At 41.4% G+C, this 26,587-nt stretch overlaps 1 protein-coding gene across 3 annotated transcripts in view; it reads left to right on the forward strand.

Annotated features, from left to right (window-relative positions):
- The window catches only part of prkag2a (protein kinase, AMP-activated, gamma 2 non-catalytic subunit a), a 508,879-nt gene that overhangs the window by 461,009 nt on the left and 21,283 nt on the right, over window positions 1-26,587 (forward strand). For all 3 annotated transcript variants that reach the window (XM_072254087.1, XM_072254086.1, XM_072254089.1), the window contains 3 exons: window positions 5,106-5,160; window positions 10,411-10,537; window positions 12,852-13,017. In XM_072254087.1, coding sequence (XP_072110188.1) covers window positions 5,106-5,160; window positions 10,411-10,537; window positions 12,852-13,017 — 348 coding nt within the window. The remainder of the gene's footprint in view (window positions 1-5,105; window positions 5,161-10,410; window positions 10,538-12,851; window positions 13,018-26,587) is intronic.

Consider the following 26,587-nt stretch of genomic DNA (forward strand, 5'->3'; position numbering starts at 1 on the left):
CATTGAAGAAAATCTACCTAATTAAAACTGAATCAGCTGTTGTTCTACAAACTGTTTCTGGCTGCCATTTTCTTTGCGACGAAATATCTTGGTCTTTAGAACATAGAACAGTACAGTGCAATATTGGCCCTTCAGCCCACTATTTTGTGCTTACCTATATAAACTTACTCCATAGTCAATCTAATCCTTCTCTCCTACAAAGTCCATAGTCCTCCATTTTTATTTAATCACTGTGCCTATTTAAAAGCTTTTTAAATGTCCCTGTTTAATCTACTAACACTCCAGGCAGTATGTTCCAGGCACCCACCACTCTTTGTATACTTTGTTTTAACAAAAAGCCTACCACTGACCTCTCCCTTAAACTTTCCTCCACTCACCATAAACAGATGTCCTGTGGTATTGGACATTGCCAGCCTGGAAAAAAGGCACTGTCTTGTATCAAATCAATTCTCATCCTTCACTCCAAAGAATTTTTTTAGCCATGGGGGGGGGTGGGGGAGGTGAATTTGTGGAATTCATTGCTACAAATGGGCAAGGAGGACAAGTCATTGAGTATATTTAAAGTAGAGGTTGATTAGTAAGGATGTCAAAGATTACAGGAAAAAGGAGAATAGGTTTAAGAAGGAAGATAAAACAGCCATGATCAAATGGCAGAGCAGATTCAATGGGCTGGATGGCCTAATGCTGTTTAAATGTATTATGGTCAAGGAGAAAAGGCCTAGCTTACTCAGCCTTTCCTCAGAAGGCATGTCATCTAATTCAGGCAGCAGCCTGTATTGAAATTGGGTTTGGAATTATTAATTTAGCTCTAACTTTTCACAATCAATGTGAATAATTATCCCGTTACCCTGTAATTTCCAAGACATCAGGGGGTATTTTGATTTATCTTTGCGATTGTAAATGAACACACAAATGCATTACACTTCACCACATAATTAAAACAAGATGCCAATGCTTTGATCTCCAATCTGATGCTGATCCTGTGTTAAGGTTACCAGTCTAACTTATCTGAATCTCAAATTACTGCAGAAGAATTTGTGCCTTTTAAAAAAAAGCATTTGCATCTTGTAAAACAAACTTCCTCAATACCTTACTCTTTGCTTATTTACATCATATCCTTGGGAAACCTGTGCAGTATCTTCCCTCTTCGAATAAACAGGTTATCATGAAACTTGACGTGGATATTTGCAAATGTAACTTGTCTTAATTCTCTTTCTCTTCCTGTATCTCCTGGGGATGAAACACCAATGCCCTTAAATGGAAAGTCATACAAAAAGTAGTGAATACAGCCCAGTCCATCACAGGTAAAGCCCTCCCTACCACTGAGCACATCTACATGGAGCATTGTCACAGGAAGGCAACATCCCACCATCCAAGTCATGTTTTCTTTTTGCTGCTGCCATCTGCAAAATAGTGCAGGAGCCTCAGAAACATGAGAAAATCTGCAGATGCTGGAAATACAAAGCTACACACAAATAGCTGGAGGAACTCAACAGACTGCATTTGTGGAAATGAGTAAATAGTCGAGGTTTTGGACCCAGACCCTTCATCAGGACAGACATAAAGGGACATTTTGATTTGGCAAGAACCTCAGGGCTCACACCACTAGGTTCAGGAACAGTTATTACCCTCAACTATCAGGGTCTTGAACCAGTGGGGATTCTCATTTATCTTCACTTGTCCCATCACTGAACTATTCCCACAACCTATGGGCTCACTTTCAAGGACTTTAATCTCATATTCTCAATACTTACTGCTTTTTTTTTCTCATTGGTATTTGCATTTTGTTGTCTTTTGCACACTAGTTGTTTGTCTACCCTGTTGGATGTGGTCTATCATTGATTCTATTATGGTTCTTGGATTTACTGAGTATGCCCGCAAGAGAATGAATCTCAGGGTTGTATATTGTGACATATATGTACTTTGATAATAAACTTACTTTGAACTTTAATACCAAAGCCAATGTGGCCAGTTACACTTTGTTAACCTCAATGAAATATTGGTACTCATCCTAAACCATCCCAGTCTCTCCTCCAATCCAAGTCTTGATCTAACCAAAGTTATTATTAAAGTACATATATGTCACCGCATACTACCCTGAGATTCATTTTCTCGCAGGCATTCAAAGTAAATATAAAGAAACGCAATAGAATCAGTGTAAAACTGCACATAAGGGTGAGCAAACGACCATCGTGCAAACACAGAAAAGAAAAAAAATACCAATAGATAAACAAACATTGAGAACGAGCTGTAGAGTCCTTGAAAGTGAGTCCATGGTCTATGAATGTAAGAATGAAAAGGCATTTTACAGTTTATTCTTGTTATTTTTTTACTAAAAATAAAGTTTATTTTGATATTAAAAAGTATCAGTGACTTCTATCTCTTTATGTGGCGGGATGTCAAGTGCTTTATTTAGCTGGGTTGAAGGGCATGGGGGGCTGAAGGGCTTGTTTCAGTGCTGTACTGTGCAATGTTCTATAACCTGATACAACATTATTTTACTTTCTCTAACTCTAAGGTGTGTTCATAAGCACAGCGGTGTCCAGGTTGAAGCCATCTACTTTTTGGATACCCCTTCCACCAGTTTTTAAGATTAATTTTCTCTGTTATGGGTACATCTTGGCTGTAGTAACAGTAATAGCATCTTAGCAACTTGTCACAGTGTTTTCATTATCTTCTAAGCCCATAGTTCCCGGAAGGAAAAGAGTATCTGATGAATGGGAATACCACCACAATATTACCTTCCATATTTTCACCATCTTGATTTGGAAATGCGTCACTGTTCCTCCAATGATGTTTGGGCAAAATCCTCTATCCCAGCAGTTTGAGTGCCTTATCTACCCAGGAGAGATTCCAAAAGGTTTCACCTCTGCCTTATCAAAAGCAGATATAAGGATACTCAATAAATAACTGCTTTCCAAGAATAATTACATCCCATTAACATATATATTGACAACAACAGGACTTGCCCATTTCAATGCACCTGCCATCGTTTTCTCATTAGTTTAAGCTTGTCCAAACTCACCATATTCGTATACAAAATCTTGCTGACATAGAATATAGAGCAGTAAGCACAGAACAGGCTCTTTAGACCACAATCTTGTGCCAACCTTTTAATCTATTCCAAGATCAATCTAACGCTTCCATTCTGCATAGTCCTCCGTTTTTCTATCATCCATGTGCCTATCTAATAGTCTCTTAAATGTCCTTAATGTATCTGCCCCTACCACCCCCACCCTGCTGGTAGTGCATCCAACCTAGAGTGGCTCCAGCTACTGTACATCAGAGCCTGAGTTTTGAAAATACACTTGTTCCCAAATTCCTCCTGAGTAATTGCCTCGCTGCATTCTCCAGTTGAAAAGCTCTACTCTAATTTTGACCTCTAACATGTCCCAGTGTTAATCGACTGCCATTGGCGTGCCTGCTTCTTCTGCTGCCACTGCCTTGAGCTCTGAGATATATAATCACCTCTGTAACAATCTCTTTAACCTCCTACCGTCAGGCAGAAGCTACTGCAGTATAAGAACAAGGACTGTTAGGCTGGGTAACAGTTTTTTCCTGCAGGCTGCAAGACTTCTGAACACCCTGCTACCACCCAGTACATATTATTAATGACTGTGCCAGTAGCATAATACTGCTGTATATTTAACTATTATGTCATACATGCACTTTATATCAACTTGCAAATCCACAGATCCAGAGGAACATTGTTTTGCTTAAGTGTATACGAATGTACAGTTGAATTACATTAAACTTGAACTTCAGCCTGATGTTCCTTCTGATGAACTTCATAAATTATTGCCCTAATATCTCCTTCTACCCTTGTTGTTAAATTCTATTTTCCAGTTTTGTTTTGAAATGCATGGATCATTTTATTATGCTAAATATATAGTTGTTAATGTGAAATTTGACCTTGGAAGTTACCAAGTGTACACGGCCACATTAGCATGGTATTAGCAATTGTATTTCATCCCAACAAATACAGGAAGGGAATGGGAATTAAAACACAAGTTCTATTTACTAATATCCATGTCAGGTTTCATGGTAACATGTTTATTAGGAGAGGGAAGATACTGCACAGCTTTCCCAAGGATATGGTGTAAATAAGTAAAACGAGAGGTCGAGAAGTCTTATTTCAAATAAGTTAGCAAGCTCCATGTAGTTTAATCTAGATTTGTCCGTCTGTACCATGCTAAGTGCTTCAACTGCTCACTGAACTAAGGTGAACAATCAGTAAAGCTTTGATTATCCATATGATTTAATTTCCGTGTTTTGGGGGACACTGACATTTTGGAAGAATTTCTTTCGGCTCCATTGCCTGTCTAGTTTTCATGTTTTTAGAAGTCTGGGCTGCTGGGATTTTGCCTGCCTTTGGCAGGATTTCCAAAAGAAATGACCTTTCCACATCATGCTCTGGTTTTGCGAAATCTTGTATGTTTCAATAAAGTCCCAGAATTTTATTCGGTTAACTCTGGTGTCTTGTACAACAAAAGCATTGAGACTTCACTGTGAGATGTCCAGAGAAAGAGTACCTATTATTTTGGCAGCTTCTTCTAAGTTCTGCTAGATGTACATCTGCTTTAAGATGAATAGACAATCGTTCAGAATAAAAAAATAACGCTGTTTCCTTATATAGGGGTTCCCAAACTAGGATAAAAGATTAGGAATCCCTGCCTTATCAGAATCCCACATTGAAAATAAAAGAGCAATTCAGTGGAAATCATTCTTACCAAAGCAGCAAAGGAAAGATTTGCACCTTTATAACCTGCTTATATGTAATTTTGATTGTCTGGTAACGCAATCTCCAAGTTACAAGATTTTATCATTTGTTACTCCCTCTATAGAACGGTCATTTATTTTTTGCTTTTCACTAGGAAATAACATTATTTCTGTCTCGTAAGATGAGATTTCATCTGGCAAACCAGAATTGAGTGGGACTTTAAGAGCGTGAATGCCAGTTAAGCATATTGCTAAAGCATCGATTTACAAAATTCTTCAGTAGTGCTGTAAATAATCTGTAGTGTGTTGGTGAACAGTCTAAATTGTTGAACCCCATGACCTGATTCTGCTGTGAATCTGACAAGTGCTTTGTTTTCTGTCTCCAGAGCTTTATTTACAAGAAACATTTAAGCCTTTAGTGAACATAACACCAGATGCAAGGTATGTAGACCACCTGGCATAATTTGTAACTCGAATGTGGTTGGTTTTGTTTATCTTTGACTGTAAAATGTGTATAGTCTCTACCAGTAGAAAAAAGATTGAAGAGCAATGGAGGGTGAGAACTGCAGCTAGAGTCTCTAGAAATCAGGGTTGGCAAATAAAAAGTCAAATAATTTATTTATTTAGAGGTGTGGTGCAAAATAGACCCATCTGGCCCTTAGAGCTGTGCCGCCCAGCAATCCCTGACAACCCCGATTTAGCAGCAGAAATAGGCCGTTCAGCTCTGTCATTCCATCATGGCTGTTTTATTATCCCCCTCAACCCCATTCTCCTGCCTTCTCACTGTAACCTTTGCTGCCTGCCCTAACCAACCAAGAACCTATCAAACTCCGTTTTAAATATACTCAATGGCTTGCCTTCCACACCTATCTGTGGCAATGAATTCCACAGATTCACCGCTCTCTGTCTTAAGAAATATCTTCTCATCTGTGTTCTAAATGGACGCCCCTCTATTCTGAAGCTGTACCCTCTGCTACTAGACTGACCCACTATAGGAAATATCCTCTATCTAGGCCTTACAATATTCGATAGGTTTCATTGAGATCTACCCCCCCCCCCGCATTCATCTAAACTGCAGCAAGTACAGACCCAGAGCCATCAAACGCTCCTCATGTATTAAACCCTTTCATTCCTAAAAACATTCTTGTGAACCTCTTCTGGACCGTCTCCAGTGCCAGCACACCTTTTCTTAGATAGGGGCCAAAAACTGCTCACAATACTCCAAGTGCGGTCTGACCAATGCCGTATAAAGTCTCAGCATCACATCCTTGTTCTTATATTCTAGATTCCTCTCAAAATGAATGCTAACGTTGCATTTGCCTTCCTTACCACGAACTCAACCTGCAAGCTAACCTTGAGGGAATCCTGTATAAAGATTCCCGTCCCTTTGCACCTCTCATTTTTCAATTTTCTCCCCTTTAGAAAATAGTCTAGACCTTTATTCCTCCAACCAAACTGTGTGATCATACACTTTCCTACATTATATTCCATCTGTCACTTCTTTGCCCATTCTCCCAATCTGTCCAAGTGCTTCTGCAGACTCTATGTTTCCTCAACATTACCTGTCCCTCTACCTATCTTTGTATCATCTGCAAACTTGGCCACAGAGCCATCAATAACATCATCCATATCGTTGACATATAACGTGAAAAGAAGCCATTCCAATACCAACCCTTGTGAAACATCAGTACAATAGTCACCAACAACCAACCAGAATAGGCCCCCTTTATCCCCCACTCCTTGCCTCCTGCCAGTCAATCAATCTTCCGTCCATATTGGTATCTTTCCTGTAATACTGTGGTCACTTATCTTGTTAAGCAGTCTCATGTGTAGCACCTTGTCAAAGGCCTTCTGAAAATCAACATTCACTGACTCTCTTTTGTCTGTCCTGCCTTTTATTTCCTCAAAGAATTCCAACAGATTTGACAGGTAAGATTTCAACTTAAGGAAACTATGCTGACTTTGGCTTACTTTATAATGTGCCCCGAATCCTCGTCTTTAGTAATAGATTCCAACATCTTCCCCAACCACTGTAATCAGGCTAACTGGCCTATAATGTCCTTTCTTCTGTCTCCCTCTCTTCTTAAAGAGTGACATTTGTAATTTTCCCGTCCTCCGGAATCATTCCAGAATCTAGTGATTCTTGAAAGATCATTACTAATGCCTCCACATTCTCTTCAGCTACCTCTGTCAGGATCCTGGGATGTAGTTCTTCTGGTCCAGGTGACATACCTACCTTAAGACCTTTCAGCTTCCTTAGCACCTTCTTCTTAATAATACTTACTTCAGCCCCCTGACACTCTTGAACTTGTGGCTTCTAAAAGCTTCTCAATCCTCAAACTTCCAACTAATTTTTGCTCTATTTTATGCCGTCTCTTTTGCTTTTATGTTGGCTTTGGCTTCCCTTGTCAGCCACAGTTGCCTCGTCCTCCTTTTAGAATACTTCATCTTTGGGTTCTCTACCCTGAGCCTTTCGAATTGCCCCCACAAACTCCACACATTGCTGTTCTGCTGTCATCCCTGTTAGTATCCCCTTCCAATCAACTTTGGCCAGCTCCTCTCTCATGCCTCTGTAATTCCGTTTACTCCACTATAATGCTGATACATCTGACTTTAAAGGTTCAAAGGGTCACTTTATTATCAAAGTATGCAGAATACAACTCTGAAATCTGTCTTCTCCAGATAGCCATAGAATACAGAAATCCATAGTAATTGAAAGACATCAATCCTCCCCCACATGAAAAGAAAAAGAAACAAAAACTCGCAAACCTCACGCGCCTGCAACCCCTTCCTCCAACAAAAACCAAGCCTCCAGCTGCGCCAATTGGCAACAAGAAAGAATAGGAGAGTACATGACAAAAACATAGAGCTACAGTCCAATCCATAAATCTCAGAATTTCAATAACATCTTCAGCAGCATCGGGATCCAGTGGGCTCATTGAGGATAACAACTCGAACCAGTGGGTGCCCCCCCCACCCAAGGGATGTGACTCAATCCAGCGACCTCTCCGAGGAAAGCAACACGAACCAGTAGCCCCTTTAAGGGCAGCAACTCGAACTAACAGCCCCTCTGAGGGCAGCAACTCAAACCCAGCAGCTCCTCCAAGGGCAGCGACTCAAACCCAGTGGCCTCTCCAAGAGCCACTCGATTTCCTCCACATTTGTCTTGATGTTTCAATCTTCCTTGATGCTTTAATTGGTGAGAAATGTGGTCGATCCTGGCCATCTTTCTCGTCTCTGAGCTCCTTATGGTAACTCGTGCTTGCATTCCTCTTCTGGAGTTTTCTTTGGGACAGCAGAGCGCTAGCTCACTCAATCAAACTATAGGCTGTAAAGTCACAGGTTTCAAAAGTTTTAAAAACAAAATTAAGATAAAAGGAATAAATAGAAGACTTAGAAAAACTGAAATGATTGACTAACTAGAAAATGTTGCCTGAGGAATCGTTATTCACTGGCACCATCTTGACCAGAAAATCTTCTCCCTCTCAAACTGCAGGATGAATGCTATCATATTGTGATCACTAACTCCCAAGGATTCCATTACCTTAAGCTCCTTAATCAAATCTTGGTCAATACATAACACCCAATCCAGAATTGCCGTTCTAGTGGGCTCAACCACAAGCTGCTTAAGAGGCTGTCTTGTAAGCATTCTACAAATTCCCTCTCTTGGTATCCAGCACCAACTTGATTTTCCCAATCTACCTGCATATTGAAATCCCCCATAACTATCATAACATTGCCCTTATTACATGTCTTTTCGATTTCCCACTGGAATTCATATCCCATATCCTGGCTACTGTTTGGAGGCCTGTATATAACTCCAATCAGGGTCATTTTACCCTTGCAGTTTCTTAACTTTACCCACAAGAATTCTACATCTTCCAATCATTTGTCACCTCTTCCTGAAGATTTGATTTCATTTTTTTTACCAACAGGGCCACCCCACCCCTTGTCTGTCCTTTCGGTACAAGGTGTATCCTTGGATGTTTAGCTGCCAACTATAATTTTTTTTCAGCCATAACTCAGTAATGTCCACAACATCACACCTCTTCACTGTGCTACAAGATGATCTACCTTATTCCATATACTGTGTGCATTCAAATATAACACCTTCAATCCTGTATTCATTAGACTTCTTGATTTTTGCCCCCATGTTACACTTCACCTCATCCCACTGACTGTAATTTTGCCTATCATCTGCCTGTCCTTCCTCACAGTCTCACTACATATTACATCAACTCATATACCAACTGCCCCATCCTTAGCCCTATCACTCTGTTCTCATTCCCCTGCCAATTTAATTTAAACCCTCCACAACAATTCTAGCAATGACCAATTAACCTATCTGGTACACCTTTAGACTGTGGGAGGAAACTAGAGGGCCTAGATAAAACCCACACATTCCACAGGTAGATCGCACAGAGATTCCTTACAGAGGACACGGGGACTGAACTCCGAACTCTGACTCCCCGAGCTGTAATAGTGTCACACTAACCACTACACTTCAGTGGCGACCTAAAATATTAAAAGGGATTGGAAGGGTTAAGATGCTTTCTGTGATGTGATGTTGCTTTGTCTTTCTCGTTAGTAGTTTGAGTACAAGCTGCTTATGTGGAACTTTTCACTTCAGTTCCCAAAACAGTTCTGAAGATACTTTTCTTTCTCCTCTTGACCCTTTACACTCAGTGGCCACTTTATTATGTACCTCCTGTACCTAATAGAGTGGTCACTGATTACATGTTATAATATTACATGTTACATGCTGCTATAACCCCTTGTCTTCAAGGTTTGACATGTTGTGCATTCAGAGAAGCTCTTCTGCACACCACTGTTGTTATGTGTGATTATTTGAGTTCCTGTCACCTTCCTGTCAGCTTCAACCAGTCTGACTATTCTCCTCTAACCTTTCTTATTAGCAAGATGATTTGATCCACAGAACTGCTGCTCACTGAATGTTTTTTGTTTCTTGCACCATTCTCTGTAAATTCTGGAGACTGTTTTGTGTGAAAATCCCAGGAGGTTTCTAAGATACTCAAACCACCCTGTCAGGCCCAAACAATCATTCCACAGTCAAAGTCACTTAGATCACATTTCTTTCCCATTCTGATGTTTGGTCTGAACAACAGCTGAAACTCTTGACCATGTCTGCATGCTTTAATGCATTGACTTGCTGCCACACGATTGGCTGATTAGATAATTGCAGGTGTACAGATGTACCTAGTAAAGTGGCCACTGAGTATATGCATTAAAGCCTGCTTATCTGTTTGCCTAGTCCTGAGGAAAGGTCAGTGACCTAAAACACAGGTGAGCTGCTAGGAAGCAGTCACACAATTTGTGAATCACTTTGAATCCTTTGGAATTAAAATTCAGTGTTTATTAGACAAATACAGTGAGGCGGTAGGTAAGTTCATTTTCATGTCAGGTTTATGAAAATAGAGCAAATAGCACCAGATTTTAAAGCGTTTATGCTGTGCTTGAGTAAGAGGTTGGTGGTAGCCTTATCAATCTGACTACTTTCTCCAATCACATTTTAAATCAAAGGCATGTTACTGAGCACCATTTATTTGTGCTCAGCTTTTCGATGTGGAACTTAAATCTGATTCAAGAGACTAGAGTGATGTAAAGTGACCCACTCTGCTTTGCCGGTAACTTGTCATGCTGGTAACACCTTTAAATGCTTTGTCCTTTCAGCCTCTTCGATGCTGTGTATTCGCTCATTAAGAACAAAATTCATCGGTTGCCTGTCATTGACCCTGTCAGTGGAAATGCACTTTATATCCTCACTCATAAAAGGATTCTAAAGTTCTTGCAGCTCTTTGTAAGTATTACCTCCGGAACTACTTCAGTTGTCTGGGTGTTGGTGTGTCAATGAAGGATTTTTTTCTTTGATACATTTGTATGTGCAGTACCTATTGAATATTGAAAGGTCTAGATAGAGTGGATGTAGAGAGGATGTTTCCTGTAGTGAGGGAGTCCAGGAGCAGAGGGGACAACATCACAATAGAAAGACACCCTTTAGAACAGAGATGAGGAGGAATTTCTTCAACCAGAGAGTGGTGAATCTATGGATCTCCTTGCCACAGGTGACTGTAGAGGCCAGGTAAATGGGTATATTTAAAGCCGAGGTTGATAGATTCTTGATTAGTAAGTGTGTCAAAGGTTACGGGGAGAAGGCAGGAGAATGGGGTTGAGAGGGATAATGCATCAGCCATGATGGAATGTCAGAGCAGACTCGACAGGCCAAATGGCCTAATTCTGCTGCCATGTATTATAGTCTTATTGATGAGAAAATGGCTTATCAAATGACATCACAATTATAATTGAAAATAACCTTTTTTCTTTGCTCATCTTAAGAGGATTACCCTTTCCAACTTCATGCCTGGCTTCCTTTTAAGAATTTATTCTCAATTTTTATAGAGGATAGAACATTAGAGCACAATACAGATCCTTTAGTCTACAATGTTGTGCCGACCTTTTAACCTACTTTAAGATCAATCTAACGCTTCTCTCACACACAGTCCTCCATTTTGCTTTCACCCATGTGCCTATTTAAGTCTCTTAAATGTCCCTTATGTATCTGCCTCTACCACCACCACTGGCAGTGCATTCCATGCACCACCACTGTATAGAAGCAATCTACCTCTGATGTTTTTATTTTATCATCTAGAAAATATCTTTACCAGGATAGTTTAAGTTCAAGTTAAAGTTTATTCTCATCTGACTCTGTGTGTGTGTGTGTGTGTGTGTGTGTGTGTGTGTGTGTGTGTGTGTGAACCAAAACCAAACAAAACAATGTTACTCTGGACCACAGTGCACCCACAAAATGTATACAGGTTGAGTACTTCTTATCCGAAAACCTCCAAATATGAAGTTTTTTTGAACGCTGACACGAGATCACAAATGGAAAATTCCACAAGGCACCGGGAAGGCTCCCAGGCGATGCACAGGTCTCTGCACATCACAGACAGTTCTGAGAAGTGGCGTCAGCATCGGAATGAACATATCCTGCTTAACGGTATGCTGATCATGAAACAAGCAAAGATGTATCATGAAGAACTGAAAATTGAAGGTAATTGTGAATATTCAGCTGGCTGGCTACAGAAATTAAAGAAAAGGCATGGTATCGAATTTTTTAAGATTTCAAAAATTTTAAAGATAAAGCCTCTGCTGATCATGAAGCTGCAGAGAATTTCATTGATGAGTTTGTGGAAATTGTTGCTGTTGAAAATCTAACACCTGAACAAGTCTACAATGCTGATTGTTTTTATACCTTATGTAAAACCTTAAAAGTGAAATACGGATACAGTGTATTGTAACCTAATCAAAACACTGCATCATAGGTGGAGACTGAAAGCTGCCATTGTTGTTGTTCAATGACAGCTGACTCAGGTATTCTGATGCTGTTGTGCTGCTTTTGTTACCATGCACACATTATATTAATGACATGTAGTAGTTTTTGCTGCTAAGTGCATAGTGTAAAACAAAGACTGCTTACTGGTAGCACATGGATTCAGAGTCAGAAAAGAAGGCGATCCCAAGGTATCTCATTATATATTCCAAAATCCAAAATCTGAAACACCTCTGAAGCATTTCGGATAAGGGTTACTCAACCTGTATCACACGCAGCACATAAAACTAAATATTACCACAAAAAAGTTTATAAAATTCAAAGTACATGTCGTGCACAGCACAGGTAAACAGTAAAACACTACAGTAAATAGTTAGCTGTCCTACTTTGCTATCCTACATAGGCAAGGATTTCAGAATTCCACTGGAGACCAAATCAGAATTTTTAAGAACATTTTTGCTTTTTATATCACTATATTTTTGGTAGTCAATTGAGAAAGCTGTGGTGTTGTGCCTTTTTCTTCAGCTGTTGTGTCTCTCATCTTGTGGACATCCTAGATATAACTGTTGAAATATTCTGAGGTATATTGTTGCAAGGTTAAGTTTCTGATCATCCCAAAAGCCAAATAAATCTTCTAGTTGTGTATTTTTCCTCTTACTAAGGGTAAGAACAGTTTAAGTAGCTGGCTTGAAATAAGTAAGTGTTAACACAGTTCGTGATTCTGACTAGTTTTGGAAAGAAAAATTATTTTGGGACTATAAGCTTTTCTTTCCTTCCCCTATAGATCTCTGAGATGCCAAAGCCTGCCTTTATGAAGAAAACACTGGAGGAACTTGGAATTGGAACGTACCTTAATATTGCCTTTATACACCCAAACACTCCTATATACAAGGCGCTGAGTATATTTGTGGACAGGAGAGTTTCAGCATTGCCAGTTGTGGATGAGTCAGGTTTGTGATAGATCTTTTACAAACTTTAAGCTCTGCTAATGATGAATGCCATGTTGAACAAAGGCAGGATTTGCCAGGGTCTGTGGTATGGACCAACAAGTAAACAAGTTTTCAGAAAAACAAAATATTATGGATGTTGTAAGTCTGGAAATACTCTGCCAGTCAGGAAGCATCTTGTGAAGAGAGGAATAGAATTGATGTTTTGGGTGATGATCTATCATTTGAACTGCTATTTATAATGAAAGATTAGACATCCCTTTCATTCTGAAGAACAAGTTATAAATGAGAAGTTCATTTTCCCTATACAGATGCATTTTTATGGCATGTGTTTTTGTTTCTACTTTATGATTTTGTTTATGATATTTGGAACTAGGCATATGCATCTTGCTCATGTCCAGTGGTAATAGTTGAAGAGAAACTATCCCTTGTAAATATTCGATATTGACCCAAGAGATCATGTTGGAAGTTCTGTTTGCAGTGGATATTGATTGAGAATAAGTTCTGGCTCCCCACTGATGGCTGTGTGCCCTGCCCTTCAGTATCTCCCCTGTTTGGATCAAGCAAGTTGTTTCTGTACTGCACTATTCTATGTCAAAATCAATAGGGTATTCAGCTGCAGATTGAACCTCAGTCAAGGCTGGCCTTGTCCCAGAGCACTACAGAACAGAAATAGGCCCTTTGGCCTATCTACTCTGTGCCGAACCATTATTCCTGCCTAGTCCCATCGGCCCACACCTGGGCCATAGCTGTACATATGCCTCCCATCCATGTACTTGTCCAAACCTCTCTTAACTTCACATCTACCATTTCTGCTGGCAGCTCATTCCAGCCTCTGAGTGAAGAAGTTCTCCCTCAGGTTCCACTTAAATATTCCACCTTTCATACTTAACCTGTGACCTCTAGTTCTCTTTTTAGCCAGGTCACTAGATACTAATCTGAAGCAAGAAACTTGGCAGGCTTTTGTGAAAGGACTGAGGCAGCAAGTAGGAATAAAAGGAGCCTTTTCTGGTTGGCTGCCAGTGACTAGTGATATTTGTCAGGGACCGGGACTCTTTGCATAGTTTGTCAGTGATTTAGATAACAGAATTGATAGCTTTGTGGAAATGTTTGCGGATGATACCAAGATAGGTGGAGGGGTAGGTAGTGCTGAGGAAGCAATGCGATTGCAGCTGGGCTTGGACGGATTGGAAGAATGGGCAAAGAAGTGACAGATGGAATACAGTGTTGGGAAATGTATGATAATGCATTTTGGAAAAAGGAACAATAGTGCCAACTATTATCTAAATGGGAAGAAGTTTCAAACATCAGAGGTGCAAAAGGGCTTAGTCCGCGTGCAATACTCCCAGAAGATTAATTTACAGGTTGAGACTGTGTTAAAGAAGGCAAATGCAATATTGGCATTTATTTCAAGGAGCATAGAATATAAAAGTTAGGAAATAATGCTGAGCCTTTATGAGTCACTAATCAGGCCACACTTGGAGTATTGTCAACAGTTTTGGGCCCCATATCTCAGAAAGGATGTGTTGTCATTGGAGAGAGTCCAGAGGAGATTCACAAGGATGATTCCAGGAATGAAAGGGCTAACGTATGAGGAGCATTTGACAGTTTTGGGCCTGTACTCACTGGAATTTAGAAGAATGCGTGGGGTCCTCATTGAAACCTACCAAATGTTGAAAGAACTAGATAGGGTGGATGTGGAGAAGATGTTTCCTATGAAGTGGGTATCCAGAATTAGAGGGCACAGCCTCCAAATTGAGGGGGGGACCTATTAGAACGGAGGTAAGGAGACATTTTTAGCCAGAGAGTAGTGAATCTGTGGAATGCTGTGCCACAGACTGCGATGGAAGTGAAGTCCTTGGGTATATTTAAGGTGGAAGTTGATAGTTTCCTGATCGATCAGGGCATCGAAGGATATGGCAAGAAGGGAGGTGTATGGGGTTGAGTGGGATCCAGGATCAACCATGATAGAATGGCGGAACAGACTCGATGGGCTGAATGACCTAATTCTGCTCCTGTGTCTTATGGACTGGAGCCTTTTGTCTAACCCCAACATAATCTAGCTTGAATATCATTCAGGAATGGAACTAGACCATCTTTAGTTTATGTTGATTGGTTTGGCACCAGCAGCCAACTGCATGTTCTTGCTGAGCTGCTGAGGTTTGTGACGAAAGAGGGTTACAAAAGTACACATAGACTAAGATGTTAACTGTCCTGTGCTAGCGCCAGTGGGATCAACAGTTGATCTGCCACCTGTCTTCAGGAGAGAGAGAGAGATAAGTAAGACAATGGAGCAGCATTTGGAAATGTTAATGAAGAGACGAGAGAGTCTAACGGAAGGAGACACTGGTCTGAATATTGTCATGACTGGCTCCTTTTGAACCCTGGGATCAACAGTTGATCTGCCACCTGTCTTCAGGAGAGAGAGATAAGTAAGACAATGGAGCAGCATTTGGAAATGTTAATGAAGAGACGAGAGAGTTTAACGGAAAGAGACACCGGTCTGGATATTGTCAAGACCGGCTCCTTTTGAACCCTGAACTGTTTGAAGTGTGATGGACAGGCGATACCCCAGCAGGGGGATAAAAAGGGGCAGGTTCGCTAAGACACCACACACAACACCACGAGGTAACGAGACCCTGGAAGCGGTGCGCCCCCACAAGTCGGTGGGAGTTTTGGAGGTTTGATCGCGGGACCAGCCATAGACGCACAGTGTGGAAAGATATGGTCGGCAGGGTGGAAAGATATGGTCGGCGGGAACCTGGTGTGTGTCCGCCCTTGCCTGGGTGCCGGGTTCACCGCTGAAGAATGATCGTGTCTGGAACGGAGGGGTCACAGTCAGTGACCTCAGAAGACATTACCAAGGACTCGCCCAAAAGCTAACTGCGAGGAATATCGAAGGTCTGTGTGGAATCCGTTTTGAATATTCATTCGCTTTCGCTCTCTCTCCTTTTCCCCGCCCAACGGCACAACAGTGATTACTGCTAACTGAACTGAACTTTGCGTCACTTGAAACTGGTCATTTACCCCTAGACTGCGATAGAGCTTGATTGATCCTGTTATCCTAGTTCTGTGTACATGTGTGTTTATTCATTGCTAACCTGTTGCATTTATATCCTTACTATTAGAGTACTGTGTTGCTTATTTCTTTAATAAAACTTTCTTAGTTCCAATAATCCAGACTCCAACTGAGTGGTCCATTTCTGCTGGTTTGGCAACCCAGTTACGGGGTACGTAACAGGTTAAACTGAACTCTTCATCAAAACCATTGTAAATAATTCGTTGTGTTTGACCCTGGTGGTTGCATCTTGACCTGCAATGCTTGGATAGTACAGCAGGGTTTCCATTTTTTTGTCATTCTGTTATTATTGCGTCAAATAAATACCCTGTTTGAATCAGAGAAGCTAAGTTAAACAAGACTGAGTGCTATCTGAAATTATTAATAAACTTACAGAATTTGAGATTCAGTATGGAAAAACTACTTGAAAAAAATTTTAAGTTTATTGTCTTTTGCACAAGTATGGTGAGGTACAAGAACAATGAAAACTCACTTGTAACAGCATCACAGACAATGCACAGAATATAAATTATATAACACGGGAAGAGAGAGCAAGAGACCGCAAAAACAAAATCTTAATACCAAAAAAAGTCAGACAATTCCACGGTAGTTCAAAAGGTGCTCCATAGTGTTTCATTGCTCAGATAAGGCAATGTGGGTTAGTTCAAGAGTTGGATGGATGTAGGAAAGTAACTGTTCCTGAACCTGGTGATGTGGGACTTCAGGCTTTCGTACTTCTTGCCTGTTGCTAGCAGTGAGAGTGAGTGTGACCTGGATGGTGGAGATTCTTCACGATAAGTACATTTTGAAGGATTCAAAGGACAAAATTTTGCTTGAGAGGTTATAACTTCAAAATATGCATATTCTGAAATGTGGCTAGCCAATGTTCTGTAAGCATGTCCCCATTTGGTGCAAGATTAAAACTTCTGTTCAAACTTGTATTTGTTGAAATGTAAATTGTTTGAAATAACTGCTTAAATATGCCTTGAGACATTTGTTTGCATGAAGCCTTTTACATAATTTGAAAACAGATTAGTAGTTCTTTCCACATTTCATCTTGCTACTTCAGCTCCAAAACTTTACAGCCACAGTAAGATTATTGTACTGATCGTGTTCAGTTAAATAACTTGCTCTGAATTGTTATGTGAAGACTGGTTGATCCCTTCAGGAATGTCATTACCTTAGGGCAGGGGTCTCCAACCTTCTTTGCACTGCGGACCGGTTTAATATTTACTATATTCTTACGGACCAGCCGATCGAGGTGGGGGGTGTTAATCACGACCGGAATATAGGTGATAAGTCAACTATAAGTCACTTATAAATCACTATATTCATTTCTAAAAGGGTTTATTTAACAAATTTAATATTAAACACGCAGTGCATATTTTCCTCGCATGAATATAGTGATAAGTCAATTATAAGTCACTTTTAAGTCAATAGCATCATACCATTTTAAGTAACGTTTGGATATTATTTGTAGAAACTACAAGTCAAGTGATTTACATTAAGGAGCTACCAGTGATCGAGACGCTAGAGCTGTGCATCTCTTTGAGTTGGGTGTACCAAAGGTGCTTATTTCGATTAGCCAGTGGGTTTGTATTGTTCTGAGTCTCCCTTTTGAGTTCTGAGTCACTGATTTTCAGTGGGGTTTGATTCTCGTGGATGTAGATGACTGTTGTTTATATGCATACCCAGAAATGAGAGGGCAATACTAACCTGGAGGTATCACAATCAAACTCAATCTTTTTCGCACTTGGGGATGATAAATCTGGCTTCTTGAAGCAATTATAAACAAAGAATTTAACTGATTAGATATCCTGGAAAGAGATTGAAGATAACTGTATTCTTCTTTGAGATAGTAACACAACTCCCTACCCAAAAGTCGGTGTGACTAGTGGTGTTCTGGGACCCCTGCTCTTTGTGATTTTTATAAAGGACTTGGATGAAGAAGTAGAAGGGTGGGTTAGAAAGTTTACAGATGACAGAAAAGTTGGTGATGTTGTGGATAGTGTAGAGTGTTGTGTAGGTTGACAGGATACAGAGCTGGGCTGAGAAATGGCGGATGAAGTTCAATCCAGAAAAGTGTGAAGTGATGCACTTTGGAAGATCAAAAATGAAGGGGAAGGTCGAATACAAGGTTAATAGCAGGATTCTTAGCAGTGTGGAGGAACAGGGGGATCTCGTGGTCTAAGTGCTTCAAAGTTGATAGGGTGGTTCACAAAGGTGAGGAAAGAGGACTGAGTCGAGACAACAGAGACTTATGGAGAAGAGGATTTTGGTGGGTAATAAAATGGACAAGTTCACGGCGCTAGCCAGGCGTCAGAGAACATTTCGGGAGTGCAGTGTTAAGTGTTTTACTGGAACAGGGCTGCACGAGGACATACCCGATCAAAACTTTTCCATGGACGGCTTCCAGACCGTTCAGGCTGACTGGAAGTGCACTGAGAGCGGTAAGCGTAAAGGAGTTGGGTGATTACTGTTCTGGTAACAACGGATAGAAACATAGAAACATAGAAAATAGGTGCAGGAGTAGGCCATTCGGCCCTTCGAGCCTGCACCACCATTTATTATGATCATGGCTGATCATCCAACTCAGAACCCCGCCCCAGCCTTCCCTGCATACCCCCTGACCCCCGTAGCCACAAGGGCCATATCTAACTCCCTCTTAAATATAGCCAATGAACTGGCCTCAACTGTTTCCTGTGGCAGAGAATTCCACAGATTCACCACTCTCTGTGTGAAGAAGTTTTTCCTAATCTCGGTCCTAAAAGGCTTCCCCTCTATCCTCAAACTGTGGCCCCTCGTTCTGGACTTCCCCAACATCGGGAACAATCTTCCTGCATCTAGCCTGTCCAATCCCTTTAGGATCTTATACGTTTCAATCAGATCCCCCTCAATCTTCTAAATTCCAACGAGTACAAGCCCAGTTCATCCAGTCTTTCTTCATATGAAAGTCCTGCCATCCCAGGAATCAATCTGGTGAACCTTCTTTGTACTCCCTCTATGGCAAGGATGTCTTTCCTCAGATTAGGGGACCAAAACTGCACACAATACCCCAGGTGTGGTCTCACCAAGGCCTTGTACAACTGCAGTAGTACCTCCCTGCTCCTGTACTCGAATCCTCTTGCTATAAATGCCAGCATACCATTCGCCTTTTTCACCGCCTGCTGTACCTGCATGCCCAATTTCAATGACTGGTGTATAATGACACCCAGGTCTCATTGCACCTCCCCTTTTCCTAATCGGCCACCATTCAGATAATAATCTGTTTTCCTATTTTTGCCACCAAAGTGGATAACTTCACATTTATCCACATTAAATTGCATCTGCCATGAATTTGCCCACTCACCCAGCCAAGTCACCCTGCATCCTCTTAGCATCCTCCTCACAGCTAACACTGCCACCCAGCTTCGTGTCATCCACAAACTTGGAGATGCTGCATTTAATTCCCTCATCTAAGTCATTAATATATATTGTAAACAACTGGGGTCCCAGCACTGAGCCTTGCGGTACCCCACTAGTCACTGCCTGCCATTCTGAAAAGGTCCCGTTTATTCCCACTCTTTGCTTCCCGTCTGCTAACCAATTCTCCATCCACATCAATACCTTACCCCCAATGCCGTGTGCTTTAAGTTTGCACACTAATCTCTTGTGTGGGACCTTGTCAAAAGCCTTCTGAAAATCCAAATATACCACATCCACTGGTTCTCCCCTATCCACTCTACTAGTTACATCCTCAAAAAATTCTGTGAGATTCGTCAGACATGATTTTCCTTTCACAAATCCATGCTGACTTTGTCCGATCATTCCACCGCTTTCCAAATGTGCTGTTATCACATCCTTGATAACTGACTCCAGCAGTTTCCCCACCACCGACGTTAGGCTAACCAGTCTATAATTCCCCGGTTTCTCTCTCCCTCCTTTTTTAAAAAGTGGAGTTACATTAGCCACCCTCCAATCCTCAGGAACTAGTCCAGAATCTAACGAGTTTTGAAAAATTATCACTAATGCATCCACTATTTCTTGGGCTACTTCCTTAAGCACCCTGGGATGCAGACCATCTGGCCCTGGGGATTTATCTGCCTTCAATCCCTTCAATTTACCTAACACCACTTCCCTACTAACATGTATTTCGCTCAGTTCCTCCATCTCACTGGACCCTCTGTCCCCTACTATTTCTGGAAGATTATTTATGTCCTCCTTAGTGAAGACAGAACCAAAGTAATTATTCAATTGGTCTGCCATGTCCTTGCTCCCCATAATCAATTCACCGGTTTCTGTCTGCAGGGGACCTACATTTGTCTTTACCAGTCTTTTCCTTTTTACATATCTATAAAAGCTTTTACAGTCCGTTTTTATGTTCCCTGCCAGTTTTCTCTCATAATCTTTTTTCCCCTTCCTAATTAAGCCCTTTGTCCTCCTCTGCTGAACTCTGAATTTCTCCCAGTCCTCAGGTGAGCCACTTTTTCTGGCTAATTTGTATGCTTCTTCTTTGGAATTGATACTATCCCTAATTTCTCTTGTCAGCCACGGGTGCACTACCTTCCTTGATTTATTCTTTTGCCAAACTGGGATGAACAATTGTTGTAGTTCATCCATGCAACCTTTAAATGCTTGCCATTGCATATCCACCGTCAATCCTTTAAGTGTCATTTGCCAGTCTATCTTAGCTAATTCACGTCTCATACCTTCAAAGTTACCCCTCTTTAAGTTCAGAACCTTTGTTTCTGAATTAACTATGTCACTCTCCATCTTGAAGAATTCCACCATATTATGGTCACTCTTACCCAAGGAGCCTCTCACGACAAGATTGCTAATTAACCCTTCCTCATTGCTCAAAACCCAGTCCAGAATAGCCTGCTGTCTAGTTGGTTCCTCGACATGTTGGTTCAAAAAACCATCCCGCATACATTCCAAGAAATCCTCTTCCTCAGCACCTTTACCAATTTGGTTCACCCAATCTACATGTAGATTGAAGTCACCCATTATAACTGCTGTTACCTTTATTGCACACATTTCTAATTTCCTGTTTAATACCATCTCCGACCTCACTACTACTGGTGCAATCCGGGTCATATTACGATCGAGGAACGTGTTTGTAGACTGGATATTGAACTTTTTGCTGTTGGACTCCGGCCATATTCCACCGAGATACGACACTGGGCGTCACGGGAGGTTGTTCCTGCCTGTGGCCATCGAACTTTGCAACTCCTCCCATGGAGGGTCAGACACCCTGAGCCAATAGGCTGGTCCTGGACTCACTTCCATGTGGCATAGTTTGCATTTTGTTGTTTGATTGTTTGTGGTTTTTGCGTTGCTATATTTATGCTCTATTCTTGGTTGGTGCGGCTGTAACGAAACTCAATTTCCCTCGGGATCAATAAAGTATATCTATCTATCTATCTAAGAGGCTGTATGGAGTGTTGGCCTTCGTTAATTGGGGACTGAGTTCTAGAGCCATGAGGTAATGTTTCTGCTCTATAAAACTGCATGAAGGGAGTATTTCATATGAGGAAAGGTTAAGTGAGCTAGGTCTTTTCACTTTGCAGCGAAGGAGGATGGGAATTGTATAAGATGATAAGAGGCATGGATAGAGTGGACAGTCAGTGTCCTTTCCCCAGGGAGGGCAGCAATGGCTAATACAAGACTTAAGGTGATTGGAGAATAGTCTAGGGGAGATGGTAGGAGAGTTAGGTGTTTTTTTTTTACAGGGAAAGTGGTGGGTGCCTGGAATGCGCTGCTGGGGGTGGTGATGGAGGCTGATACAACAGAGACATTTAAAAATTGGCACATAAATGTAAGAAAATTGGAGTGTTATAGGCTGTTTAGGATGCAGGGGTTAGATTGATCATGGAGTAGGTTTATACTTATACTTTATTGTTGCCAAACAATTGATACTAGAACATACAATCATCACAGCTATATTTGATTCTGCGCTTCCTGCTCCCTGGATTACAAATATTAAATATTAAAAATAGTAAAAATTAGTAAATATTAAAAATTTAAATTGTAAATCATAAATAGAAAATAGAAAAATGGAAAGTAAGGTAGTGCAAGAAAACCGAGAGGCAGGTCTGGATTTTTGGAGGGTACGGCCCAGATCCGGGTCAGGATCCATTCAGCAGTCTTATCACAGTTGGAAAGAAGCTGTTCCCAAATCTGGCCGTACGAGGCTTCAAGCTCCTGAGCCTTCTCCCGGAGGGAAGAGAGACGAAAAGTGTGTTGGTTGGGTGGGTCGTGTCCTTGATTATCCTGGCCACACTGCTCCAACAGCGTGCGGTGTAAAGTGAGTCCACGGACGGAAGATTGGTTTGTGTAATGTGCTGCACCGTGTTCACGATCTTCTGCAGCTTCTTTCGGTCTTGGACAGGACAACTTCCATACCAGGTTGTGATGCACCCTAGAAGAATGCTTTCTGCAGTGCATCTATAAAAATTAGTGAGGGTTTTAGGGGACAGGCCAAATTTCTTTAGTTTTCTCAGGAAGTAAAGGCGCTGGTGGGCCTTCTTGGCGGTGAACTCTGCTTGGTTGGACCAAGTCAGGTCATTTGTGATATTGACCCCCCCGAGGAACTTAAAGCTTTTGACCTGTTCCACTTGCGCACCACTGATGTAAATTAGGTCGTGCAGTCCGCTACTCCTTCTTAGGTCAACAACCAATTCCTTTGTCTTGCTGACGTTGAGGGATAGATTATTGTCTTTGCACCATGCCACCAGGTTCTTTATTTCCTCTCTGTACTCAAACTCATCATTACCCGAGATACAGCCTACGATTGTTGTGTCATTAGCAAACTTATATATTGAGTTTGATGGAAACTTGGCTACACAATCATGGGTGTACAGTGAAGTTGAGTGTCTCCGCAGATCTATCCGGATTTTGGGCTGTACCCTCCAAATATCCGGACCTGCCTCTCGATTTTTTTGCACTACCTTACTTCCCATTTTTCTATTTTCTATTTATGATTTGTAATTTAAATTTTTAATATTTACTAATTTTTACTATTTTTAATACTTAATATTTGTAATTCAGGGAGCGGGAAGCGCAGAATCAAGTATTGCCGTGATGATTGTACGTCCTAGTATGAATTGTTTGGCGACAATAAAGTATAAAGTGTTAAGCACACAGCGCATATTTTCCTCGTATGAACATATAAAATCATTGCAACACGCCAATATCGCTGAATCAGTGGGAGCCCTGGGCTTGTTTCCCTGCAACAAGACGGTCCCATCGAGGGTTGATGGGAGACAGCGATACTTGAAGGGGGTTCCTTATATCCAGTCTATTCCACAATTTAGTTTTTGTTGCATTCATTGCAGAAAACCCTGCTTTGCAGAGATATGTTGGAAATGGAAGCAATGTTTTCAGTGCTTTCATGGTTATCTCAGGATATTCAGCCTTGACTTTGATCCAGAATGCCGGCGGGGATGTTCCGTCAAACATACTTTTCAGCCCACCATCATTTGCAAGCTCGAGGAGTTGATCTTCTTCCCGCACTGACATGGATGATTCACCGGGGACATTCACAAATGGGTGACGGACCCATTCCTTTGCACGTCTTGGATCAATTGCGGTTGGGAAGTAACGCTCGAATTCTGACGACAGTGAAGATAGGTGATCACGCACCAGCTGTGAGAAGGACGGTGCAGCCTCAGTTTCTCCCAAAATCCCAGCTAATGTTGGGAACATGTCAAATATGCCCCTGTCCACTCGCCGTCCCCGCAGTTCCAGTTTGGCTTTGAAAGCAGACACTTTATCTGCTAACTTGAAGACAGTTGTTATTCTCCCCTGAAGTGACAAATTGAGTTCATTGAGCAGGTTGAAGATGTCACACAGATAGGCGAGTTTTGCTATCCACTCCTCATCACTGAAGTGTGCTGCCAGTGGTGACTTTTTTCCTGAAAGAAATCTCTGTAGCGGCTCTCTTAACTCAAAAACCCCGGCCAGGGCTCTTCCCCCTTGATAGCCACCTGATTTCAGTGTGTAAGAGAAGGCATTTGTGCCCTGCATCCATTTCCTTGCAAAGCTGCTCAAACAAATGTTAAGGGCTTTTGCTTTGATGTGATTGATAACTTCAACAACATCAATCAATATGCTGTTAAGATCAGGTGACATTTTTCAGCTAGCCAGCATTTCTCTGTGTATGTCACATTGTGTAGACTGGTATTCATATTCAACCTCTTTGACTCGGGTAGTGAAACCAGACAGCCGTCCAGTCATACCTGCAGCCCCGTCTGTGCGTATTCCAACACAGAATGACCAGTCCAATTTGCCTGACATGTAGTCATCAAAGACTTGAATAGTTCTGCCCCAGTTGTGTTGGTTGGCAGCAGCAATGCACAGAACGTATCGTTACGCACATTGTCTTGAAATATATATTGCACATAAACCAGCAGTATTGCCTTGTTGTCGACATCGGTAGACTCGTCGACCTGGATAGCATACCATGGTGACTCGTTAAGCCGTTCCAACAGCTGTGCTTCAATGTCCTCTGCTATGTCATCGATTCTCCTTGAAACTGTGGTAGCTGAAAGAGGAAACCTGTGCCACCTTGTTAGCTGCAGCTTCTCCCAACAGTTCACAGCACATGTCCTTGGCAGCAGGCAGAATCAATTCTTCACCATCAGTGAAAGCCACTAAGTAGGACACTCTCAGAGCAGCAGCATTTGTGGAGGTGGTGGCTCTCAGCACTTGCTTCTGTCCCACTTGCTCACGTTTTTTCTGCTCAAAAAAACTCAACAGGTTTGTCTTTAAGTGCAGGGTGCTTGGACTCAAGGTGCCGAAGCAGTTTTGAGAGCTTCATTGCCTCATTAGACAGCTTGTCTCTACATATCACACACAGGGAGCTTGGAGTGTGCAAGTCACCAGTAGCAATAAAGCCATATTTTATGTACGACTCGTCGTATTTTCTGTTGAAGGAAGCTTTTTTTTTTGCAGTCTTGGCCTCAGCTGTCTCTGCGTTATCATCATCATTAGGCCTTTTGTGTCCCCTACCACCTCTTCCAAAGAAACTCTCAAGCAACTTTTTTTACCCATCAAGTAGTTGTAGGTTAATGACCGACTGATGACCTCGCGTGCGTTCAAGTTCAACAGTGGGCATGACAAGGTATGAGGAAAGGCGCAGCTGACTCATATCGGCAAATCATATCGTTTCCTCGCGGCCCAGTAGCACATGCTTTGCAGCCCGGTGGTTGGGGACCACTGCCTTAGGGCTTAGGCAGTCCCTCCAGATTGAGGATGATTGCTGAGGCCAGTGTGGGACCTGCAGATTCTGCTACATAAGTGGCCAAAAGTTGCAGGAGGTTAATTTGTGACATGGTGTTCTCATCTAATTCTCTCTGTGCTCTAGCACATAGACCCATCGTGAATGCTCCTTCTACTTTGAACACTAATTGGGGATTCTCAAGAGTCTTGAGAGTCAATGGGAATGTTCAGTCTTTTTTCCAGTATACAGTGCAGTGCAGAAGTCTAAGGCACAGATGTAGATATAGCTAGGGTGCCTAAGACTTTTGCACAGTACTGTTATTTGTCAACGTGGAGTGGAAAACGAGTTTGTAAATCTGGCGGGAGCAAAGGGTGTTGGGAATGACGAGGCTGGGGTGTGGGACAGGTGGCAAAGAAAGAGTGCCAAGGGCAGGGGGGGTTGAGAGTGCAGACACACCCAGCCCTGAGACATCAGGCAAGGTCATTTGATTCTGAACAATTGGTTTGATAATCATTACAGAATGCTTTTCTGGTGCTTCCTGCTCCCTCCCCTCTCCCTTCCCCTTTTCCTAACCTCTTCCTGCTCCCTGCCCGCTCTCGGTCCACAGTAGAGAACCGTATCAGAACCAGGTATATCATTACTCACATATGTCATGAAATTATGCAGTACATAATATTACTACAGTACTGTGCAAACATTTTAGGTACCCTAACTATATATGTATGCCTAAGACTTTTGCACACTACTGTACATTGAACAGATCTGTGTTTACCTGGTAATAGCTTCCATGATAGAGATAGTAGAGCATTTGTTTTGGAAGTAAAAGATGACAAAAAATAATGGATATGGGCCAGTCTATCACAGGTAAAGCCCTCCCCACCATTGAGCAGATCTATTAGAACCTCTTGCAATTGCCATTCGAGAATCTCCAAATATTACTGGGATAACTCGGGGCTTAAAGTCCCATGAAATATCACTCTATGCTGATGACTTACTTTTATATATTTCTAATCCCCAAAAATCCATCCCTGCTGTTTTAGAGCTATTAGCACAATTTGGTCTTTTTTCAGGTTATAAATTAAATCTTAGTAAGAGTGAACTTTTCCCGATTAATAAACAACTTCCCTTATATCATAACTTTCCATTTAAATTGATTAATAATTATTTTTCATATTTTGGGATTAAAATTACTTGTAAATACAAAGATTTATTTAAGATTAACTTTTTACCCTTAATTGACCATATTATTCAACTTTCATCTAAATGGTTTCCTTTATATTTAACTTTGATTGGTCGTATTAATGCAGTTAAGA

Source organism: Mobula birostris, chromosome 3, assembly GCF_030028105.1.
Source record: "Mobula birostris isolate sMobBir1 chromosome 3, sMobBir1.hap1, whole genome shotgun sequence".
In the NCBI taxonomy this organism is placed as follows: domain Eukaryota; kingdom Metazoa; phylum Chordata; class Chondrichthyes; order Myliobatiformes; family Myliobatidae; genus Mobula; species Mobula birostris.